The sequence below is a fragment of the Sylvia atricapilla genome, chromosome 7 (assembly GCF_009819655.1).
Source record: "Sylvia atricapilla isolate bSylAtr1 chromosome 7, bSylAtr1.pri, whole genome shotgun sequence".
NCBI classification, from domain to species: Eukaryota; Metazoa; Chordata; class Aves; order Passeriformes; family Sylviidae; genus Sylvia; species Sylvia atricapilla.
Window position 1 is genome coordinate 27,228,050 of NC_089146.1, and position 20,428 is coordinate 27,248,477.

Below are 20,428 nucleotides of genomic sequence, written 5' to 3' on the forward strand. Positions count from 1 at the left end.
GCACCCTTCAGCTCTTGGCTGTAGGTGCTCCAGGTTACAGTGACTGCAGACACCCTGTGCTGGAGATATTTCTGGATGAAACAACTTCTGCGTGGTTTAAGCGCTGATGGTCCAGATGATTGCACTGGCTGAGAGTTTATAGGTCAGGATTAAAGGGAGGGCAGGGACTGGTGACATTATAGTAGGGGTCTGCTTCAGACTGCCCAAACAGGAAGATTAAGCTGATAACATCCTCTACAGACAGATAAGAACAGCCGCCCATTCAGAAGTCCTGGTCCTCGTGGCAGACTTCAACAACCCCAATACCTGTTAGAGGGCCAACACAGAGGGGACAGGACAAGCAATCCAGGGAGTTCCCAGAATGCATTGCTGATTACTTCCTTCTCCAAGACATAGAGGAGCCAACAAGGAGAGGTGCAAAGCTGGACCGTGTACTTATCCACAAGGAGGGGGTGGTGGGGAATCCAAAGTCCAGAGGCAGCCTTGGCTGCAGTAACCATGAAATGGTAGAGTTCCAGGGTGGCAAGGAGGGTGCACAGCAAGCTCACTGCCCTGGACTTCAGGAGACCAGACTAGCTTCTTCAGGGACCTGCTTGGTGGAGTACACTGGCATAAAGCCCTGGAGGGCTCAAGAAAGCTGATTAATATGCAAGAATCACCTTCTCCAAGCTCAGGAGCATTGCATCTTAACAAAAAGGATGTCAGGCAAAAAACACCAGGAAGTCTTCATGGATGAAAAAAGATCTCCTGGACAAACTCAAACAAAAGGAAACCTACAGAGGGTGGAAGCAAGGACAGGTAGTTTGGGAGGAATACAGAGAAAGCATTTGACCTTCCTTATGTTTGCATGCTTTTCTATTGGTTTCTTGGTTTGTTCTGGACACATCTGTATTTCAAACCACATCACCTGATAAAATCTTTTGCTATAAAATATCAGGCTTTTACAACGGCCAGATTCTTTATGCATATCAGTGTGAATAAGAAATGAAAAGCCAAAGGATATGAACTTACTTTTAAAGTGATACAAACCACAAAATACCTTCATTTACAATTACAGTATTTACATCCTATTTGCAACAGCACAATCAATAGGATCCAACTGTTGATGTACAGGAAAGGATTCTTACTAAGAAAAATGCACTAAGATAAGGCCTTGGTCTTTTTCAAATGTTTTCCTTCCTTAAAAACAAACACAAGTGAGCGCATAGTGCTAGATATGAGCCTGGTTGAATATGAAGTTCTTCTGCTTGTTACCTAAAAGGATTTCCTTCCTCCAATAAAGAGAGTTTCCAATTCTGTGTTTATGGCACCATCAGGAATTACATCATCCTCCATAAACTCATCTCCAAGCTTCTTCCACCATGGCCAACGAGTGTATTTTAGCATAGTGTTGTGGCTTTGTCTTGCCTTGGTAGCTATAGGGATTGATCGACTCATAAAGGCACCAACATCTTTTTCTGTGATCTCTGCCAAACTTGGAGCATCTGCAAGAACAAGGAGAAGAATTTTCTGTATTTTGCTTGCGGTTTTATGCATATTAAAAACAAAACCAAAACCAACCAAACAAAAAACCCACTACCCTCCCACTTCCCACTGTCCTAGGTCACTCCTTTCCCCATGCTGGCATTGCAATTTTATGACTACAAGATAAATCATAAATCTGACTGGAGAGGCAATCGAAATAAAAGCTAGTCTGAAAAATAAATACATAATGGGATAGAAAGGGGAAAGATGGACTACTTCTTTCAGGTGCAGTGATGGCATCCACCAATATGACTCCTTGTGGAAGTATAACCTCAGAGGATCTCCTGGTCACTACTGTAGATCAGCACTCCTGGTGCAAGATGACATCAGCACAGTGTTCTCACTGCTCTGGTGCAGCAGGACTGGGGTTCCCCTGCTTGGGGGACCCAGCACAGTGTGTGTGTTGCTGATTTGCCTGCTTAGGGAGTGATGAGCTGCAGTGACACAGCATGTGACACACTAAATAATAGCATTCAGTAACTTGCTGAATTCTGCCCAGCTTGGGTGCTCTCTGGTGGCTGCAGTTTGCTACTCTTGCTCTTTCATGCAGCCACTTGTCTGGAGTTAAGATAAGCACAGCAGTGAATTCTGTTTCACTTAAAGCCAGGCCAGAGAAAATGAAAACATGGAATTTGCAGCTCAAAGATTTCCCTCTTTATCTGGAAGGGGTGAGAGTGTTTTAACCATCAGGTTACTTACAACACAAGAAAACAAATCAAAGTGAAACAGATGCGAGTGAATTGGTTGTGTGAGACTCCATTTTAAGAAATTCTAATGCCTATTACAGGGCCATTGCTTTTCTTGTGAACATATCAGAGAGAGGGTTTTAGCAGAAGAATAGATGCTCCTTGAAAAACAGGTGTTTATCCTAAACCTACAGCAGCACTTGGATAATCTCTAACAAAGCCTGGATCTCAAGGCATATGGCAAAGGAAGAAAGATACTTCAGTTTTGAAATAAGGCTTTACCACGGCTCACTCTAATTTTCCCTCTAAATTGGTTTAATCCAAATGCTAATCAAAGCCATGAGCAGAGCAGTCACATACTCATTAGCAGCTCCACATCGGTGTTGACCTGAGCCAGTAAAGCCTCTCTGCGCTGCGCTGCTCTCTGATCCAGCCTGCTCCGCAACAGGAACTGTGCCAGCTTTGCCTGAGCCTGCATATGCAATTCTTTACTCATTTCTTCTGACATTTGGGAAGCCTGGAGGAAAATAAGTTTGTAACCATTAGGAGCTGGTTATTTTAAAATTTCTGGGGGCAGAATAATGCCTAAACAAGGAATGCAAATGCTGTTTGTAATTGTTAACTTCATAATTTTGCTTCCTCTGCAACTCTCTTCATAATTATCCATCATCATGTATATAAATTTTCCAATTACAGTTTGCTTTGACACTTCTTATTAGATTAATGGTTAAAATCCTCAATATCCTAGTGCTTGCTGTCAAACAAGCAGAGTTAATACATACATACCTCAAATGGCTTATCTTGATCATAATTTATGAAGCTGAATATATTTCATCCCCACAGTATTTTATGTTGCATCATTAATGCAAATTATGAAATGACTAAGAAACAGACCGGATGCAATTTGATGTAGTCATCCACCTTCTGCTGCAAAGCTAGTCTCTGCTCATCAGTCAGTCCCTTGGGTTCTTTCCAAGGAGAGGGAGGTCTCCTCCTTCTTCGTTTCTCCAAGAATTTACAAGCCTTTGTAAGGAACATATGAGAATATGACAATCACAGAAAGGAAGTTTGTCTTCCCACTTTGTTTGTAAACAATCAGTGAAAGTGTTTCTGTACTGCATCGGTTAAAGCCTAAATGCAGCTATAATGTTGAAAAGACAACATACAAGGTCAGCATGAACACTAAATAGTAAGTAACAACACTCATAATAAGTTACTGACTCATCTGTACCATGGTGACATTCTAATCCTGGGTTTCAAAGAAGCAGCTTTTATATTTTACTTACAGGACTGTATTAGGCTTTGTAGCCTATACAAGATTTAATCCTTTAAAGTAACTTGTAGCTCTAGACTATCACCTCTGAGTAATTTTTTTAATAAATTATGGCTACATTGACAGTAAGAGAATAAACAGTTTTATGAGGCTTCACAATAGTCTACTCAGTCCTATCTACTGTTAGAACAAAGTATGAATACTTACTGCTCTCTGAATGATGATAGCTGCCTTAAACTCCTTCAGAGATTGTTTTTGCTGATGAAAAATTTTTCTTGCTCTATACCCTTGCCAGAATCTCTGGATAGTTAATGCTGATTTCTCCTCCATTTCCTGCATGTATTTATTCATCTGACCTACAAAGGTAAGAAAAACCCACAGTTATGAGACTGTGGGTTAGGTTCTCTTAACAATTTACATTGTTAATCCTCAAACTAGATAGTACCAAAAAACTTTGGGTGCTCTTAGTTAAAAGCCCCTCTTCCCCCAAGGTCTCCTAGCTGTGGGTCAGGTTTTGCATATCCTAGCTGCAATGGAGCTCCATAACACAAGAAAACTGTCTCTCCATTTCTCCTGCGCCATTTTGAAGGCAGCAGATCTTGATCAGTAGTTACTGAGCCCTGGGGGAATTAGCACATTCTCTTTCAGATAACTGGGTCAGGAGAAGAGACAGTAAGACTACTGTACATATAGACATGCAAGATTGGAAAACAGATTTGGGGAAATTGTTCTTAAGGACACCCAGACACTTTAATCTTCTGCTATATTTTAATATAAATCATACTGGCATGGACAACTTCCAGTAAGGCCAGCTGTCGTTGATGGAAGAGTCTCATGGCCCTCTGTCTCTGAAGTTGCGTTTGCAGTTTTAGAGCTTCATCTTCCTTCTGTTTTGTTAAATGCTGCAGCTCCTGTTCCCGTTTAGCTCTGCGATACACAAATACATTAACAATTACCTTAAGTTCTATATTTCTTTAAACTATCTCTCTTTTTCTTTGTGTTAAAAATTATCTGCTGTGCCAGCAGTTGTTTGCAGAATGACATCAAGCAATGAGAAGTCTCCTGCAAACTATCAAATTACCACACTATCTATAGCCACAAATGGCCCTGAACTACTCTATGAAATCAAAGTTTAAATCTTAGGATAAAGTTCTAAGGACTCTGAAGGGAATGATGCTTCATGTGAGACATTCACAGCCAGAATGAACTGGAACAACAGTTTTGATTCCATCATCTGCTGAAGCAGTAAAGCAACATTAGCCATCTGCTCCAGTATGAATCTTTTCCAGTTCATCCATCAGCGTGCATGGCACCTGTTTCCCACAATACATATAATTATTTTTGTACTGACTTCAAGAGTTGTTCAGAACGTTGGCTGTCAAACCTCACTTCTTAATTTTGTAGAGGTTTTTTTTGTCCACAGACTAGAATTTACGTCCAGCAATTCTGCTATTGCTGCATGGCACATATCTTTAGACTCACAGTACTATTAAGCTATTTGTGTTTCCCACCACTAGTATAAATTGACCTATAATTTTTCCACCAACCATATTTTAGTCTTTAAAACTGGTTTGTGAGAGATTGGGATGGAAACTGTTGTGTAAAAGAGAGGGTCTGGATTTAAAGATCTGACCTCAACAGAGAAAAAAAGCCTCCACCACAATCTGACAGACCATAATCCTTTTACAACTGTAACACAGACTTGAGGTGTGCCCACACACCTACCTACAGAGACAACTCATGATACATGTGATTATATCAGAATGGTTTCAAGGAAACAAAAGGTTTTCAACCCACACATTTCTGCAAATTAGAGCTGTAAATTTTTACAATTTTAATTCAGGCAATTAACATTTAAATCCAAATATTATATTTCTAAGGCAAACGCAATCACAGGATCAAACAAGACTTTTGATCACATTTTCTTGATAAAACTATTAATATTTTGCCCATCAATTTTTATCAGCTTCACTAAGTTGAAAACGACAAAAATGTTTCACGAACTTCTTAGACACACATCTGTGAAACCAAGAGTGTCTGTCAGATATTTAAATGACTCTTTAATACTGATTCTTTCCTATGTAGTCTGCAAAACACATTCATCTTCTGTTTCTCCTAATGATAAGATATATTTGCTTGCACAAGACTATACTCTGACAGGGAATTGCCTCTGAATTAAAGTAAAACATACGCAGAGTAAGATCCAAGTTTCCTTCTGCAGTTCATGGCACAGAGCAGCCTCCCTCTGGTCATCTCTTTAGAAATGTAAAATTGTTTCATTTTTGATGCATTATTAATAAAAATTATTGCCATTTTAAACGTCCTGCAATTAGCTATGTAATAGTGAACTAGCTTCAAGGAGAGACTACAGGCTTTAACATTCATTGAAGAGACATTTCTGAAACCACAGCTTCAAAAGTTTAAAACTTGCAGTTACATCCTCCTCTGCAGCTGCAGGTGAGCAAAGTTTGGAGTTTCAATCTGGGCAGTATTTAACCACACTTGTTCTAAAATACATCTGTGAATATAACCAGAACCTGACTGCAAAAAAATAAGAAGTCCCCTTGAAAGATCTTCTAACATCATGTTTACAGTATTCCACACACTATTTTCCAGTGTAGTGCTTTGACAGAAGAAAGCCAACACTGGCACTGTACAGTTACTGTATTTGCTCAGCATACTGGGACTGAGTGAACCATGAACACACACAACTGTAAGGATATTAATAAGTTTCCATTCCTTTCAATATTAAACAAACACTTTCAAAAGTCCATTTGAATGACTGGAGAACTACTTAAAAGGCACACACTAATGCTTACAATATTGAAAATATGACAAAAGGGAGTCAAGCAGCTTGGTGATTGCTGATAGTCTCACCATCCTTTCCCTACTGCTCTTCCATGTTACATCTTAGCCCATCTTTCAAATTTTCTGGGCTATAAGTTTGGCTTGCAGGCTTGCAAGGTGCCTCATGAGGGAAGGAATATTGGCTTCAAGTATATGATGGAGTAAAAAGGAGTGACAAGGATGCCTGACTGCAGCACGAAACTGCAGTGACCAGTGGCCCTCAACAGACACACTGCTTGCACCTGCAAATCTTTCAGAATTTAAAGATTACATCTTAGATAGTCCAATAGCCTCTTAAAGCCAGACAATAAAGCACAGTTGTTTGCTTTGTATTACTTTGGTCACAATGCAATATGATTTGACAGTGATTTGTAAGATCTACTTTTGACACAGTAATGATCAGTGTGCAAATGAAGTTTGAAAAAACTTCCTGTGGAGTCTGCAGTTGATTTAGATCTCTAAACCTAAGTTAAATTCAAACTAAATTTCTCAAAACAGTTAGCCTAACATGTGCTAACATTACTGCTGCAATCTAATTCAAGTGAGACAAGCATTATTTACATAGCTTCCTTCTTCTCTGCTGCTCCAAGGCAGTGGATACTATTTCTAGGTCACTGAAGTAACTCTACTTCTGAGAGCCAAAGATTAAAAAATTAATGAAGAACAAGGTCTTTCAAGTACTACACTCAGCAAGCACTATGGGCCTTGGTTTCTGCAGCTCTCTGGCATGTGAAAGCTCCACAACAGCTCCAATGGAATTTACAGAGCAATTTTGTGGCACGTAAACTGTGCACCAGTTAACTATCCTACCACCAGTACATCAACTTCTAGTGCTATTTAGTACAATCCCATGCCACACTTGCAGTTTTCCATATGCCACAAATTTTTACAGAAAATATGAAAGCACCACAGAAGTAAGTTTTTTCATGGAGAAGTCTGGCAGCTGGGAAAGGGACAATTGGAGCTTTTGGCACCAGAAGTGGCAGTTTGGCACTGCTGAAAAAACACATTGTTTGGATGTTTTTTCTAAAAAATCTGTAGTGAAAGGCTCACCTTGGCATTACATTACCTTTATATTTGAGAAGTAACAGCTGACTGGAAAAAGGCACCTTCAAGATGAAGGGACACTTGGTCAGCCCAAACTTAGGGACTGGGACATGAGAATAAATTCTCAGGGAAGCTACACCCAGGAAAGACAGGAAGGTGAATGGGAATAGCCAGCATAGATTCATCACAGGCAAATCACATTTGACCAGCTTGATTGCATTCTGTGATGACTGGCTCTGTGGCTGAGGGGAAGGCAGTGGATGTCATTTTCATTGACCTTACCAAGGCTGTCATCACAGTCTCAGCTGGGCAGGGCTGACACTCAGAGAAACTTCCACAAACACAAAAAGTGGTTCAATTAAAACCACATGAAGTTCAAATGGGAAATTGTGTAGCTGGTACTAAATAACCTCATGAACCAGCACAGGCTGGGAACCAATTACCCAGACAGCAACTCCAATGAAAAGAGGGGACAGGCTGGATATGAGGTTGGACAGGCCAGTAGAGAGCCCTTGGAGGAATAAAGGCTACAGCATAGTGGGGAGATTATTTGGCTTTACTTGGCACAACTGGAGCATTAGTCACACTCTACTGGGACCCCCAATGGAAGAGCAGTGCTGACAAACAGAAGGGATAGAGACTGTCCAAACAGAGACAATTAGGCCCATGGAATGTAGATATGTAAGGACATAGATATGTAAGGTAAGGTGTGTTTAGCCTAAAGGAAGGCAAATCTGTCTCTCACTACCTAAAGGACTGTTATAGAGCAGACACAGCCAGACTCACGGGGGTGCTCAGAAAAAGGACAAGAGGCAGTGACAGAGTGCAACAAGGAAATTCCCACTGCTTGTAATGGAAGAATTCTTCACAAGGCAAATCATCCAGCACAAGGAAAGGGATCAAGTGAGATGATAGGATCTCCACTCTTGGAGACCTCTAAAGCTGGATGAGGCCCTCAGCATGAAAATCCCATTCTGAGGCAGGGCCTACTTCAAACAGGACATTAAATTAGATGATCTGAATTTTTCATCCTCCTTTGTGACTTGAGAAAACCCAGCCCAACCCAAACCTTCATACTAGATCCTAACCTTTACTGTTTTTCACAAAGTCATACTGTTTACCTGAAGCTTCTCTGTAAAGTGATCACTGCTTGGGGTAGCTTTTTCAGCCTTTTCCTTGTCTGAAATCCCCGCCACGCTGCCTGGATTATACAAGCTGCTTGATGCTGCTTCTGAAATTAACAAAACAGTTGGTAGAATATTTTCTATGCATATAAAACCATGTTATTACTGCTGCATAATTGGAAAATCTCAACATTTGGCCAAACCCCATCAGTTTTCAAATGCATCACATTGGGGAATTTAAGGTCTTACAAGACAGTCATTATCATGAACTCCATACTTGCCCCAAAAGCAGCTAATCTGATCACCTGTATTGATGCTCTCTGTGGTAAACAAATTAATCTACAGCACAAATATATATATATATATATATAAAAATAATATCAGTATTAGAAATTTGTATTTAAAACACCTTCAGCATTTGATATTTCAAATGGTGATTCAATCAAAATACCTACACTAGAGAGGACAGAAAGACAAGTTTGGAGAAAGAGCAACAGGAAAAATGTTACATTTTCAGTATGATCACAAGTCATTGAAATGCAAACATGAAAAAAAATCAATTCTGTTCTTAAATGGTTTAAAAAAAACAAAACCACAAACTGAATCACAAAACACCCTGTTGTGTTGAAGATGAAAGCAGTTCTCTGCAAACATTACTGATTTTCATTGAAGTATTGTCTCTGAGAAACCTGTATGTAAATTTTTTTAAGATGCTCATGAAACACACATTGTCTCTTTTATTTGGAACACAGTCCAGGTGGTGTTCTTACTGCACATTTTCTGTGTATGACTTAGTTTTATGTAAATGCTGCCTAGAATTCAGAGATCTAAATTTGTAACACTGATGTGAGAAAAGCAGATACGGTTATTTTAATTTTATAGTTAGCAAAAAATTAATTATTTCCCCCCTATGATTATGTTGAAATCTATGATGAATCTGGACAGAAAGTCAATCTCTTAAGTCACAGTCCCATGTCTTAATGACTGAGCAATTTCTTGATACTTAAAAAAACCCACAATAAAATAAATTCAAAAAGGCAATTATAAAAATAATTTACACAGAGAAATAATAACATAGGTTTTGAAAAGTGTCTACAAAGTGATAAAGTAAATCCAGTCTAAACATACACTAATCACATGTAAATAGGATTTCACATCTAAATAGGATTTCACATCTGAAGTCACATTAAACTTCATCACCTGCATTTCTCCTTTTCCACCAGATTGTTCCAAATACAGCAGATCCAAGAGCTGATTGACCTCCCTGTCAAATCCTTTGCCAATCCACTGGTTACTTAAAAGCCCTTTTAATCCTAAGAGAAAGAGAAGAAACTAATTCAATAACATGAATTTTTCTTTTCAAACTTTCAACGAAACAAACTGCGAATCAACAAATCAAATCTGATTGATAATGTGTAAAGGAGCATGAGAGTTGAAGACCATCAGCCATCTTGGAGTGTCATGTATAATCTTTTATCAAACAATAGCTGCTGCTCCAAATATGACAGAGAAGTATTACCCAGTACTTTTGTATGTCCCAGTCAGTATTGTGTTTACATCACTGACAGTCAGATTACCAATGTACTTTCAGTGTCTTATCAGTAAGTCACTGTAAGGTGCTAAAACGAATTCAAAGCACCACACAAGTGGTGTGGGTGTTGTTAACACTCTTTTCATATTATTAAATAAATAAAATTGGTTTATTTTTAACTAGAATTGTTTGATATCCTATCTGCACAGCATAGTTTAACTGAGAGTGCATGTGCATCCAATCCATGAGACAAAAGAGCTTTTTAGGTTTACAGTAGCTAAAAACCATCCTTGTGCTCCTCCCACAACACACAAACACACTCCCTACACGAGAAGACAATAACGTGTTAAAATTTTTGTATCAGACAAATCCCAGAGCCTAAGGGCTCTGCAGGGAGTTGGAGGGAAGAGGAAGGTGGGCAGGAAGTATGTGTGTGTTTGTCTCTTGAAGAACTGCAGATTCAAGTAATTTTTCCACCTTCAAATCATTGTCCATAAGCATATTCATTCACAGGGCAATTCCAACACTCAGATGTACTTTGTTGTTGTTTACAGGATCTGGAGTACACAGAAATGGCACCTCTGTGGCACCATGTGCACCATTTTAGAAAAACAATGACAGTTAAACACTTCAGGAGAGAGACCAGAAGGACTCCAAATGGAGTCAGCGGGTGCCCCAATGCTCCATGAGCCCTGCAAAAGCAGAGAGCCAAGCTACAGAAGAGAGCTCCCTCACAGAAGTGCTGTGGGTCTGACACAACCACTTGCCAGTCTCTGTACAGACTACACAGCCATATGCACCTTTTGCCTACTGACAAGGAGTACCTGCAATGTACCTCACAGATGTGTCAACCCATGCAGGACAAAAGGCCAGGCCCACCAGGAAGCCTGACACAGAGACTGTGCTGGTCCTGGAGATCCCTCACCTCCACCAGGCTGCCTTCACTGACAAAGCTCTCACCAAAGCACCTCACACTGCCAGCAGCTCTGAGCCACTGTGAAGCCAAGGGACTTCAGTGAGATGGCCAGATGGTGGAAATGCTATAATGCTTTCTTTGCTGCTTTTATTCCTCAAAGTCTCTAAAGGATTCCAAAGCCTGAGTTAAAACTAACAGGACTCTAACTTAAAAAAAGGTAGAGGATAAAAGCAATTTTGTTTTTTCTTTTCTTAGTGGAAAGAGGAAACATATACAGGAGAGAGATGAAGAGTTTCTAAATGACTGTGGTATACTGTGATTCTAGAGCAAAATGAAGCATCCTTTGATGGAGATCTGCACCTTTTCAGACAAGCCAGCATTCTACAGCTGCTATGACCAGATCATCATGGCAGCTTCCCAGGAATCCACAATGTGATACCAGCCTTAGGCACATTATACTTAATTCTATACTACAAGGAATCCCTCCTCTCAATTCTGTAGGCAAAAGGGTGGCAAAGCTGTTCATCTGGTACAGAAATTTATCTGGCTGGTACTGTATAATAAGTAGTCAGCACAAGTGCAAAAAATGGGAATTGGACATTTTTGCCTTGCATTCTCTCTTTTAACTGTCCTTGACCTCAAAGGACTGCGGCTGCTCACAAGCAGTTCTGACCAACAATAACATCCAGAACATGAAAGACATGGCAAACGTCATGCCTGTTCCTTAGTCTCCATGGGCATGATAAAGTACAAAGGGGTTCTGGAGCTCCCTGCTAGGCTAGAGACAGAAACATTAAATGGGACACCTTGTTAAAGAATGAATAACACAGAACAAGTTATACACATACTCAGCCTCATCATCTGAAGGCATCAAGACAAAACGATAAACTAATTTCATTGATTCTTGGAAAGAGTTCATTCCAATTATGTGGATATCAAAATAGAGTCAGCTCCAGGATAACTAATCAGCCCTCTATCAGATGACCAGACCTGCAACAGCCACGGTCAGCAGTTCACTCTAAGTAAAACTTTGATGCTCTGGATTAGTGAGCCTTAGCACTGTGGCAGATGTGACACAGGACTCTCTGACTGTAGCAGTACAGGCACCCTGCCAGTGGATCCCTCAATAACCAACCTGCACAGGGAAACAGAAAGAAGTAGAAGCCCATCAGGCTGGAAGTGACAAACAACAGCTTTAAAAGACAAGTTGCCACATGCAGAATCCTCACTACACAGAAGAAAATAAATCTAGGAAACAGAAAGAGGTGCAGTACCTTAACCTGCAATGAAAACGAATAGAAGGAAAATAAAAACCAAACCCACAAAGCAACATGGCACTGCCATCTCCACATAACTGGAGTTATCGAACCACAGTGGGAAACCTCTGTCTTTTCATTTTCACAGGGAATGTAAGAGGAGGCTCAGTGATCAATCCCGTGCATGTTTACAAACCTTTGTAGCGAGCTGTGAATAACTGCACAAGCTGTTTGCAAAATTTTGCCACTAACAGCAGCAGTTTTGTGGCAGCACTTCCTACAGCAGGATTGGTGGTAGACGAAAGCTTATAAACAAGTTCATCCAAAACAGAGTGAAGAGTCTCTTCTTCAACTTGGAGCAAGACAGAACTTTTAAAAGAATAAAGAAAAAAAAGAGGGGTGAGACAGAACAGAAGTGTTAGTTGAAAAAACATGAGCTTTTTAACAGTGACTTATTTTTAGCTCTGTCAGACTACATACAGCAAACCAAGATGCCCAACTAGCTGGACCAGGAATCTGATCCAGACAGTATTACTGTTTCAATCAACCAATTACCACTCCTTCAATTTAAGAAGATTAAAACTCCAGCTTTTTAATGTTTTCAATTTCTACTACAAAGACTGGGGGGAAAAAAACCCAAACAATAAAACAGAACAATGCTTGCATAAGAAAAGATTTTATTTTACCAAGCAGCAATGAACTACCATTTATATTTATTATAAACAAAAAATAATAATATGAAAACAACTAACCTATTGATCCTCAAAATATTGTGTAACACAGACATCATTATAATTGCTGTTTCAACATCATCTGTTATTAACAACTGCAGGAAGCGATCATTTTGTAGTACTGCAAAGAAAACCAAAAAACAAGCAAACAAGAAATCATGCAATCAGAACCAGACTTGAAAATACCATAAACCAAATAAACTTCATCATAAGCCATAGCAAGTAAAACCAGACACTCTTTCTGGAACAAACTCCCTCATTTATAATTCTTACACTGAAACTTACTGAGATAACTAAACTACTTCAACCTCAAAAAACCATGCTGGATCCTGTTTTTTCTGCCTTTGGACATCCCTCAGGCACTGATGTTGCAAGGGAAGGAAAGCTTTAAGCCCCTTTATGTTACAATAGTACCTTTTCCTTACAACAATAGTGGAATTAACACTGGGGCAACAATATCTAAAGAAGTTAAGGATGTCAACCGTGACAATTTGTTACCCCAGATTATTTAATACAAGTTCACTGATGTTATTAAAGCAACTTCTTTTTTATCACAGTGTATCACTGGCAACGTATTCAGTAATTTTTCTGACCATCTGTGGTTTTAGTTACACATCTTATGATTCTTAAGTTTTTTTGTCCAGTACTAGAAACAAAACCAATTCTGCTTTTCAGAATCAGAGTGATTAACATCACTTAAATGATGCTTAAATGAAAACTTACTTTGGTCAGAAATATACAGTGAAATTTGTTAGATATTTGTAAAATTTCCTGTCATGGAAGAAACTTCAGAAATCTGACTCCAGTTCTATCTACTCATGAAGGCTAGCAATGTACTCTGGTCGAATTTCTGCATATTTTAATCACACAAAGGAAAAGATCGATTGTCTCTTATTGGAAAAAAAACCCTGATTTTAAAAATGTATAGACTTATAAAGAGAAATGACAGGATGACACTTCAAATATTTATCTCTGGAAGTCTAGAAGGGGGAACACTTGGGTATTCCCCTTTAGTGGATGTTTATCATTTTAGAGATTGCAGTTGAGCTGGCTACTTAAAGATGCTGATTTACCACCCACTCCAATTTACAAGACTAGGTGCAGATTAGTTTAAGAGTGAATTTTGATACTTGTAGTTGTCATAAATAAATGTTCAGGTGCTCTGTGGGTTGACATTTTCCTTACCACATGCTGCTAGTTGAATATGCCCACCGAACAGCCAGCAGATGGCATCAGTTACTATTCGGAACCAGTGTAAAAAGTCTTGTTTTTCTTTATCCTAAACGGAAGAGAAGTAGGTAAAAATACGTGTATGATCTTCACTAAGGACTTCATCTTGATGTCATGGGGAGGTTTGTATGCCTCAGGAATTTGGAGAACAAATTCCACCAAATTTCCAAATGAGGTTGGTGAAACAGCAGGAACTAGTAAAAAAAAAAAAAAAAAAACAAAACCCTGGCTGGTGAGACCTTTGAGGTCAGAGATTAATCAAGAAGATTTGAACATACTAAAAATATAAAAGCATCCGACTTGGAGAAAAAATCAAAACAAGGAGAGAGAAATCTTGTTTACTCCTTAAAAATATTTGATAGCATAAGAGGGATAAGACAAATAATAGCTCAGCAAATATGCATCACAGATTTAATGCACTAAATGGGAAATATATTACTTTAAATAAGAGGGGGGAAATTAAAAAAGGTACAAAGTGGCCAAGGACACAGTCAAAATGAAAAAGGTTCCTGATAACTGGTATGGTGAAGCTTCAGAAGCACCTCCTAGTTGGAGGTCTGGGAGCAAACACCAAACCAGTATAAAGATGAAATTTGATCTGTTTGCCAAACAGACTACATCATGTGCTTGCCTGTGATAGCACTGGACTGGAAAAAAACATAGAATCAATCATAGAATGGTAGGGTTGGAAAGGACCTAAAGTCCATCTTATTCCAACCCCACTGCCATGGGCTGGGAAACCTTCCAGCAGACCACATTTCTCAGAGCTTCATGGAGCCTGGCCTTGAATGCTTCCACAGATGGAGCATCCACAGCTTCTCTAGACATTCTATCCCAGTATTTTACTACCCTAACAGCACAGAATTTCTTCCCAGTACCTAATTTAGACCTCCATCTTTCAGTGTAAAGCCATCACCACTTATCCTGTCACTACATGCCCTTGTAAAAAGTCCTTCTTCAGCTTTCTTGTAGCCCCTTCAGGTTCTGGGGGGTGACACAAGTTCTCCTCAGAGACTTCTCTTCTTCATGCCGAACAACCCCATCTCTCTCAGCCTTTTTTTACAGCAGAGGTGCTCCAGTGCCCCTCTATGACCAGTAGGAATTCAGGTTTTAACATGTGAATACACATACAGATGCACATTCCAGTCTGTATTCCAAATGTGAGACACAGACTACTATAAATCTGGAATCTGAGTGTGTGGAGCAGCAAAAAGCGTTTTTGACAGTACCACACCATTGACAAATGTTGTTACAAATCACATGGACATATACCCCACATTAACTGAGCCTTAACAAATGAAACCCTGGGAAGCCTATTCCTAGATCCCTGCCGGAGCCCCAGCCCTCAGCCAAGGTTTAACTTTGTATTTGGTCCATACTGACAAGGAAAGATACAAAATAACAGTAATATGTTAAACTGTAATATTATCTGCTCTGTGTTTTGGCAGCTTGTGGGTCTCTGAAAAATATTTCACTACTTCCCTTGACTTCAAAAACTTGTACAAAAAGCAAAATAGAGCAGAATAAACTTCAAATCTCTACGGGAAGAGTGGGATTTCCAAAATTCCCCTCAGCATGCATCAAGTCTGGGTGCCAGTCACCTCTGAGACCACAAAGTTTAAAAGCCAAAGTACTAATTATAATGTAGACTGCATTTACATTCAAAAGAAATCTTTCCCCACAAGCATGACTCAAGTAGCATGTAGGCTGAGACATAATAAGAAAGTACTGGGGAAATTACATATTGTGGATAAGAGTCTCCTGGGATGTCATTTAGGAAGCTTCCTTCTTAAGCACTAAATGCACTTCTCAAGTACTGAACTAACAGAAACTATGTTATTGCACTGATGCTTTCTGAGTATTGTGGTGTCTATCATAATACTTTGCAGGAAAACTTTGGCTAAGTTTTTGACAAGAAGCCAGTGAGCCAAGAAATGAGACAGTAAGGAGAAACAGGGATATTAAAAGAAACTGTCAGAATCCATGAAGTTGGTTATTTAAATTACTCGTGGGTTTTTGTTTGTTGGGGGTATTTTTCCTTCTGATTCTAGAACTCAGAATACTCCAGAAACATGAGGCAATCTTGCTAAGCAAAACCCTTCTTTACTGCAAAAAGAGGTGGGAAATGTGAGAAAGTGTTTAAATCTATAAATTCATGAAGTCTGCCTTTGGCATTCTCTATGTGAAAGTTCAGAAGCACTGAGCATTCTTGGAATTTTTTTGCCAATTATGCAGTAGAAATTGAATAACAAAACAAACTTCAACAAATCTGATTTAAAATCTTAAGACTTCCTAAACTATTTTTTGTAAAGCTGAATAAAATTAGTGAGAATTAATTCATTACAAAGGCTGAACTAATGATATACAAAGTTAAGACACCATGACTGGGATGCTGTCTTTTGTAGGGCTTTTTTCCCCCCTCTTATGCTGCTCTAATTCTTCAATCCTTCCTATAATTGCACTTCATCCCTCTACCTTTAAAACTTGTGAAACTATCTAAACAGGCCTATGGTAACAGAGTGGCTTTGCACAAGTCACAGAACAAATGCTGCACAATGACAGATTTCAGCTTCAGAGCTCAGAGGCATAAGAAAAACTACTGCAATTTCTGGAGAATAAATTTTCATAATACCACATCCCTAGAACAATATCCTACTTATCCAATATGTGTCCTCAGAAAGTTTGCAAGTGTTCTGTGCACTTTTAACTATGAAACTTAAATACCTTGATTGCCCGGATAAATCGTGCTTGCAAGCGTTTTCCCAAAACCAGCAGGGTGTCTATGGCTGAAGGAAGAAACTTCTTGTAAAATTCCTCAGGATCCTCTTTCACCTCTAGCCCTACACAACAATGACTGAAATGGAGTTTAAAAAAAAAAAAAAAAAAAAAAAAAAAGGAAAAAAGGGGAAAAAGGGGAAAAAATCAACCTGAATAGTCAAAGGCCTGTTTGAACAACTTTGAATGAATGTCACGTCATCAGAGAAATGCTTCAGTGGCATGGGACAATTCCCCCTGAACAACAGCTCACTGCTGTGACTGGCTCCAAGGTGGCTGCCTCCAAGGAAGAGCAACCACTTGCAGGTTAGAGACCATTTTACTACTTATTATGGCATTTCTCAGTTAAAAACATATCCAAGGCACTTTCTCCTTTTGCTTCATCGAATCTGTTCAGGCTTGTTCCATGTTCTAGGGAAGGGCTCTGATGGTCAAAAAGAAGGAAAAAAAGACAAAAAAGAAAGGTAGAAAAAAAAACTTGATAAAGGAAGCTCAGTGATGAAGGGGGTGCACATCAGGCAGTGGAAATATGTATAAAAAATATACCACAAAACCTTCAGTGAGTCTATCTACAGCTATTCTCAAACTGAGGAAGGCATGTGGGCTAGAAATCAGCTCCTCAGATCTCAGCTCTCCTATTTTACTCACCGCAACACGTCAGTTGTTTCTGGAAGACTTTTTACAAGAAAATGCATGTCTTACAACTGCTGAGTTGTTTCAGTTCTGCACTCGGTGCTGATACCAGTGCAACAAAAGAGTCTTCCTGACTTCTTATGAATTTTGCTTTCTGATACTTCATCTAGGCTATGTTAGCTTTTTGGGAATGCACACACATAAATCTGTCTACCAAAGCCCCTGGAAAACAAATTCTAGGCATGAAGCTGAGATTTATCTAGCTACAAAAGGACATTTTTACAGCTAAAATAAATTTCAGTATTCTCTGCAACTGAAACAGCTTATAGGGGATGATTTAAGTATCACACTACTCTGGTGATAACTCTTGCATCCCTTACTGAAATTCCTTGCATTAAAAATTCATACTGCAGCTATGGCATAAATAAGAGATGGTCACATAATTACTTCATGCCTTAGAATTTTATTCCCTGGTTAAGCCAAAATTAAGTACAACTTGAGGAAAATTTAAAATGTATTATTTTTCCTGACATTTAAAATTGAGATTGGATCACTGGGGGTTTGAGCTTAAAGTTTTCTTATTTACAGTGCCATTCTCACAATAACACTACATCAAGTTATCTAGTCTGTATGAACTGTCATCTATTATATTTAAAAATGTAAATAGATACTTAGAAAGGGCATATTAAATAAATATTTAAATACAGTGAAGCCCAGCAGTGATTCAATCAGGCTGAAGATCTTTGCAAGAAGAAATCTACAAAACAAAATAACAAATTTTAAATAACTACAATTCAGAATTATACAATTACTGGGTAAGAAATGTTGCACTAGTGAGTACTGTCCAAAAAAAAGGTAATGTCAACACAAACCCTGTTCCCACCACAGAGTTCCCCCAGCTCAATGAAGCACAATGCAAATGAATTAAACAGGACCAATTAGGCTATGCCTGACCCCTCTGCTCTTGACTGCTCCCTGCACTTTAACCCTGGCCTCTCCTGAACAACAAGCCTTGTTCTGGATGGGAGCCAATGTATTACAGCTTGAAAAGAGAAAGAGCAAGATGAAAGGACAGAAAGAGAACTGGAAGAAAACTTCTTAGCTTTTTTTTTTTTCCTTTACCTTAGTATCTCTGCTAGCTGGGCAGCAGTAGCCCAGGCTCCATGCAGCTGAGAGTGGTCTCGCTTAAGCACCAGCAAGCAGTACTGAGTAAGACCATAATCATATATATCTTGCTTGATTTTATTTGATTCTTCACATCCTAAGGAAGGACTACTTAAAATTCCTGTGGGAAGAAAGCAGGAGAGAGACAAAGAGGAACATTAGATTCTCATCTGCAAGGTTTTTTTTTTTCTTTTTCTAAAATGTAAGAGTATATGTACAGAGAACCAGGATCCAGGATTAAAGTAATTGTAAAAGTGCTAACAACAGCATTAAACATTTTGTCAGCAATTTTTGCTGTTACAGCTACAACTCATTTGTAAGATTATATGACAATTGGGAAGCATAGCTAAACCTAGGTTTCCATTTTCTCTCTACATTTTTAGTAGCAAAACATACATTACCTGGGATATGAACCATTTGTATGAATTTCCTAGGCTACATAAAACCACAACCACTGGGAAACATATAGCTTCCTTATAATTACATCCCAATTTAGAACAGGACCTGACTTGTTTCAACCATTCCTATGAGCAGTGCCTGTATAGCAGAAGGAAAGACAGGGAAGTCACACAGGAGCTCATGATCTTGTTTCTATCTTAAGATTTTAAAACTGAATACTAACCACCCTGGCTCTCTCCCCAGAAGATTCTGAGGGTAGCTAGAAAAGAAATTTCTCCCAAAAATCACTGGGAGAAATGATTTGACCAAGTGTAAGATCCCTGCCTGTATCAGCAGGGAAAGGGCCCACATTATCAGGGTGACAGCTGAAAGGCAGACAAAAATTCTGGCTATTTGCTCCTCAGCTCCTCCTCCTTATTTTTGCCAAGTTAATTGCCACTCTCAGGAAAAGCTGCCGTCTCAACCTTCCTTACAAACTTTCAGAAAAACCTTCTGTACTTAAGGAGGCAGACGGAAGAAAGACTGGCCTTTTATTTTAGGAACGGCATTAATTACCCTTTAACTTCAGCAGCAGCAGGGGGATGTCCTGTTCTCTGCTCTCAGTGATCTGAGCAGCCAAGGCCAGGACCTGGGGGTCGGTGGCTGCCATAGGGAACAGGCAGAGGCGCACACCACCATCAATTCCAGCCTCTTTCCTTTTTATGTTAAGGCGCGGGGTCCTCACTCCACTATTTCATCCCAGCTCCTGCACCACCAGCTGGAAGCCACGGGCCGCAGGACTCCCCCTGAGAAAGGAAACAAACATGGAGGGAGCCCCACTCGCGCTCCCTCCTGAGGCCGCGGGCAGCCGGACCGGCTCTGCCGGCAGGGCGCACCTCCGGCCGGGCAGCCTGAGCGCGGCCTCACGGGGCGGGCAGCGGGAGCGGCCTCACCTCACCCAGGGCCGGGGAAAGGACAGAGGGAGCAGTGCCCTCTCCCACCGGCGTCACACCGATGCCCCCGCTGTTCCCGGGATGGGCGGCGCCGGTGCCGCGAAGCCCCCGGCCCTGAGGCCCCCTCGGGACGCTCTGAGGGACCCACACGCACCCCCGGCCCCTCTCACCGCCGCGCGGGGGCTTCCCGACTGCGGGGGGAGGGAGGGGGAGTTGGAACGCCGATCCCGTCGTCTCCAACGCGACGGTTCCCCCGCGCCCCCCTCCCCTCACAGCTGTGTGGTCGCGGCCCCTCTCCGCCAACCAGCGCTCTCCCCTGCGGGAGGAGGGTACATTTGCATATCCGCGTGCGGGCTGGCG

General features: G+C 40.2%; 1 protein-coding gene across 1 annotated transcript; it reads right to left on the minus strand.

Moving 5' to 3' along the window:
- Positions 1 to 994: 994 nt before the first annotated feature.
- Positions 995 to 20,361, minus strand: IQCB1 (IQ motif containing B1). The gene is made up of 14 exons (XM_066323066.1): positions 20,069 to 20,361; positions 19,692 to 19,921; positions 18,696 to 18,858; positions 16,890 to 17,019; positions 14,121 to 14,214; positions 12,957 to 13,056; positions 12,401 to 12,573; positions 9,702 to 9,814; positions 8,499 to 8,608; positions 4,268 to 4,410; positions 3,691 to 3,839; positions 3,105 to 3,233; positions 2,571 to 2,727; positions 995 to 1,484 (listed from the first exon to the last, which is right to left on the minus strand). The coding sequence occupies exons 2-14, from the start codon at positions 19,783 to 19,785 to the stop codon at positions 1,255 to 1,257; spliced, it is 1,785 nt and encodes a 594-aa protein (XP_066179163.1). The 5' UTR covers positions 19,786 to 19,921; positions 20,069 to 20,361; the 3' UTR covers positions 995 to 1,254.
- Positions 20,362 to 20,428: the final 67 nt, after the last annotated feature.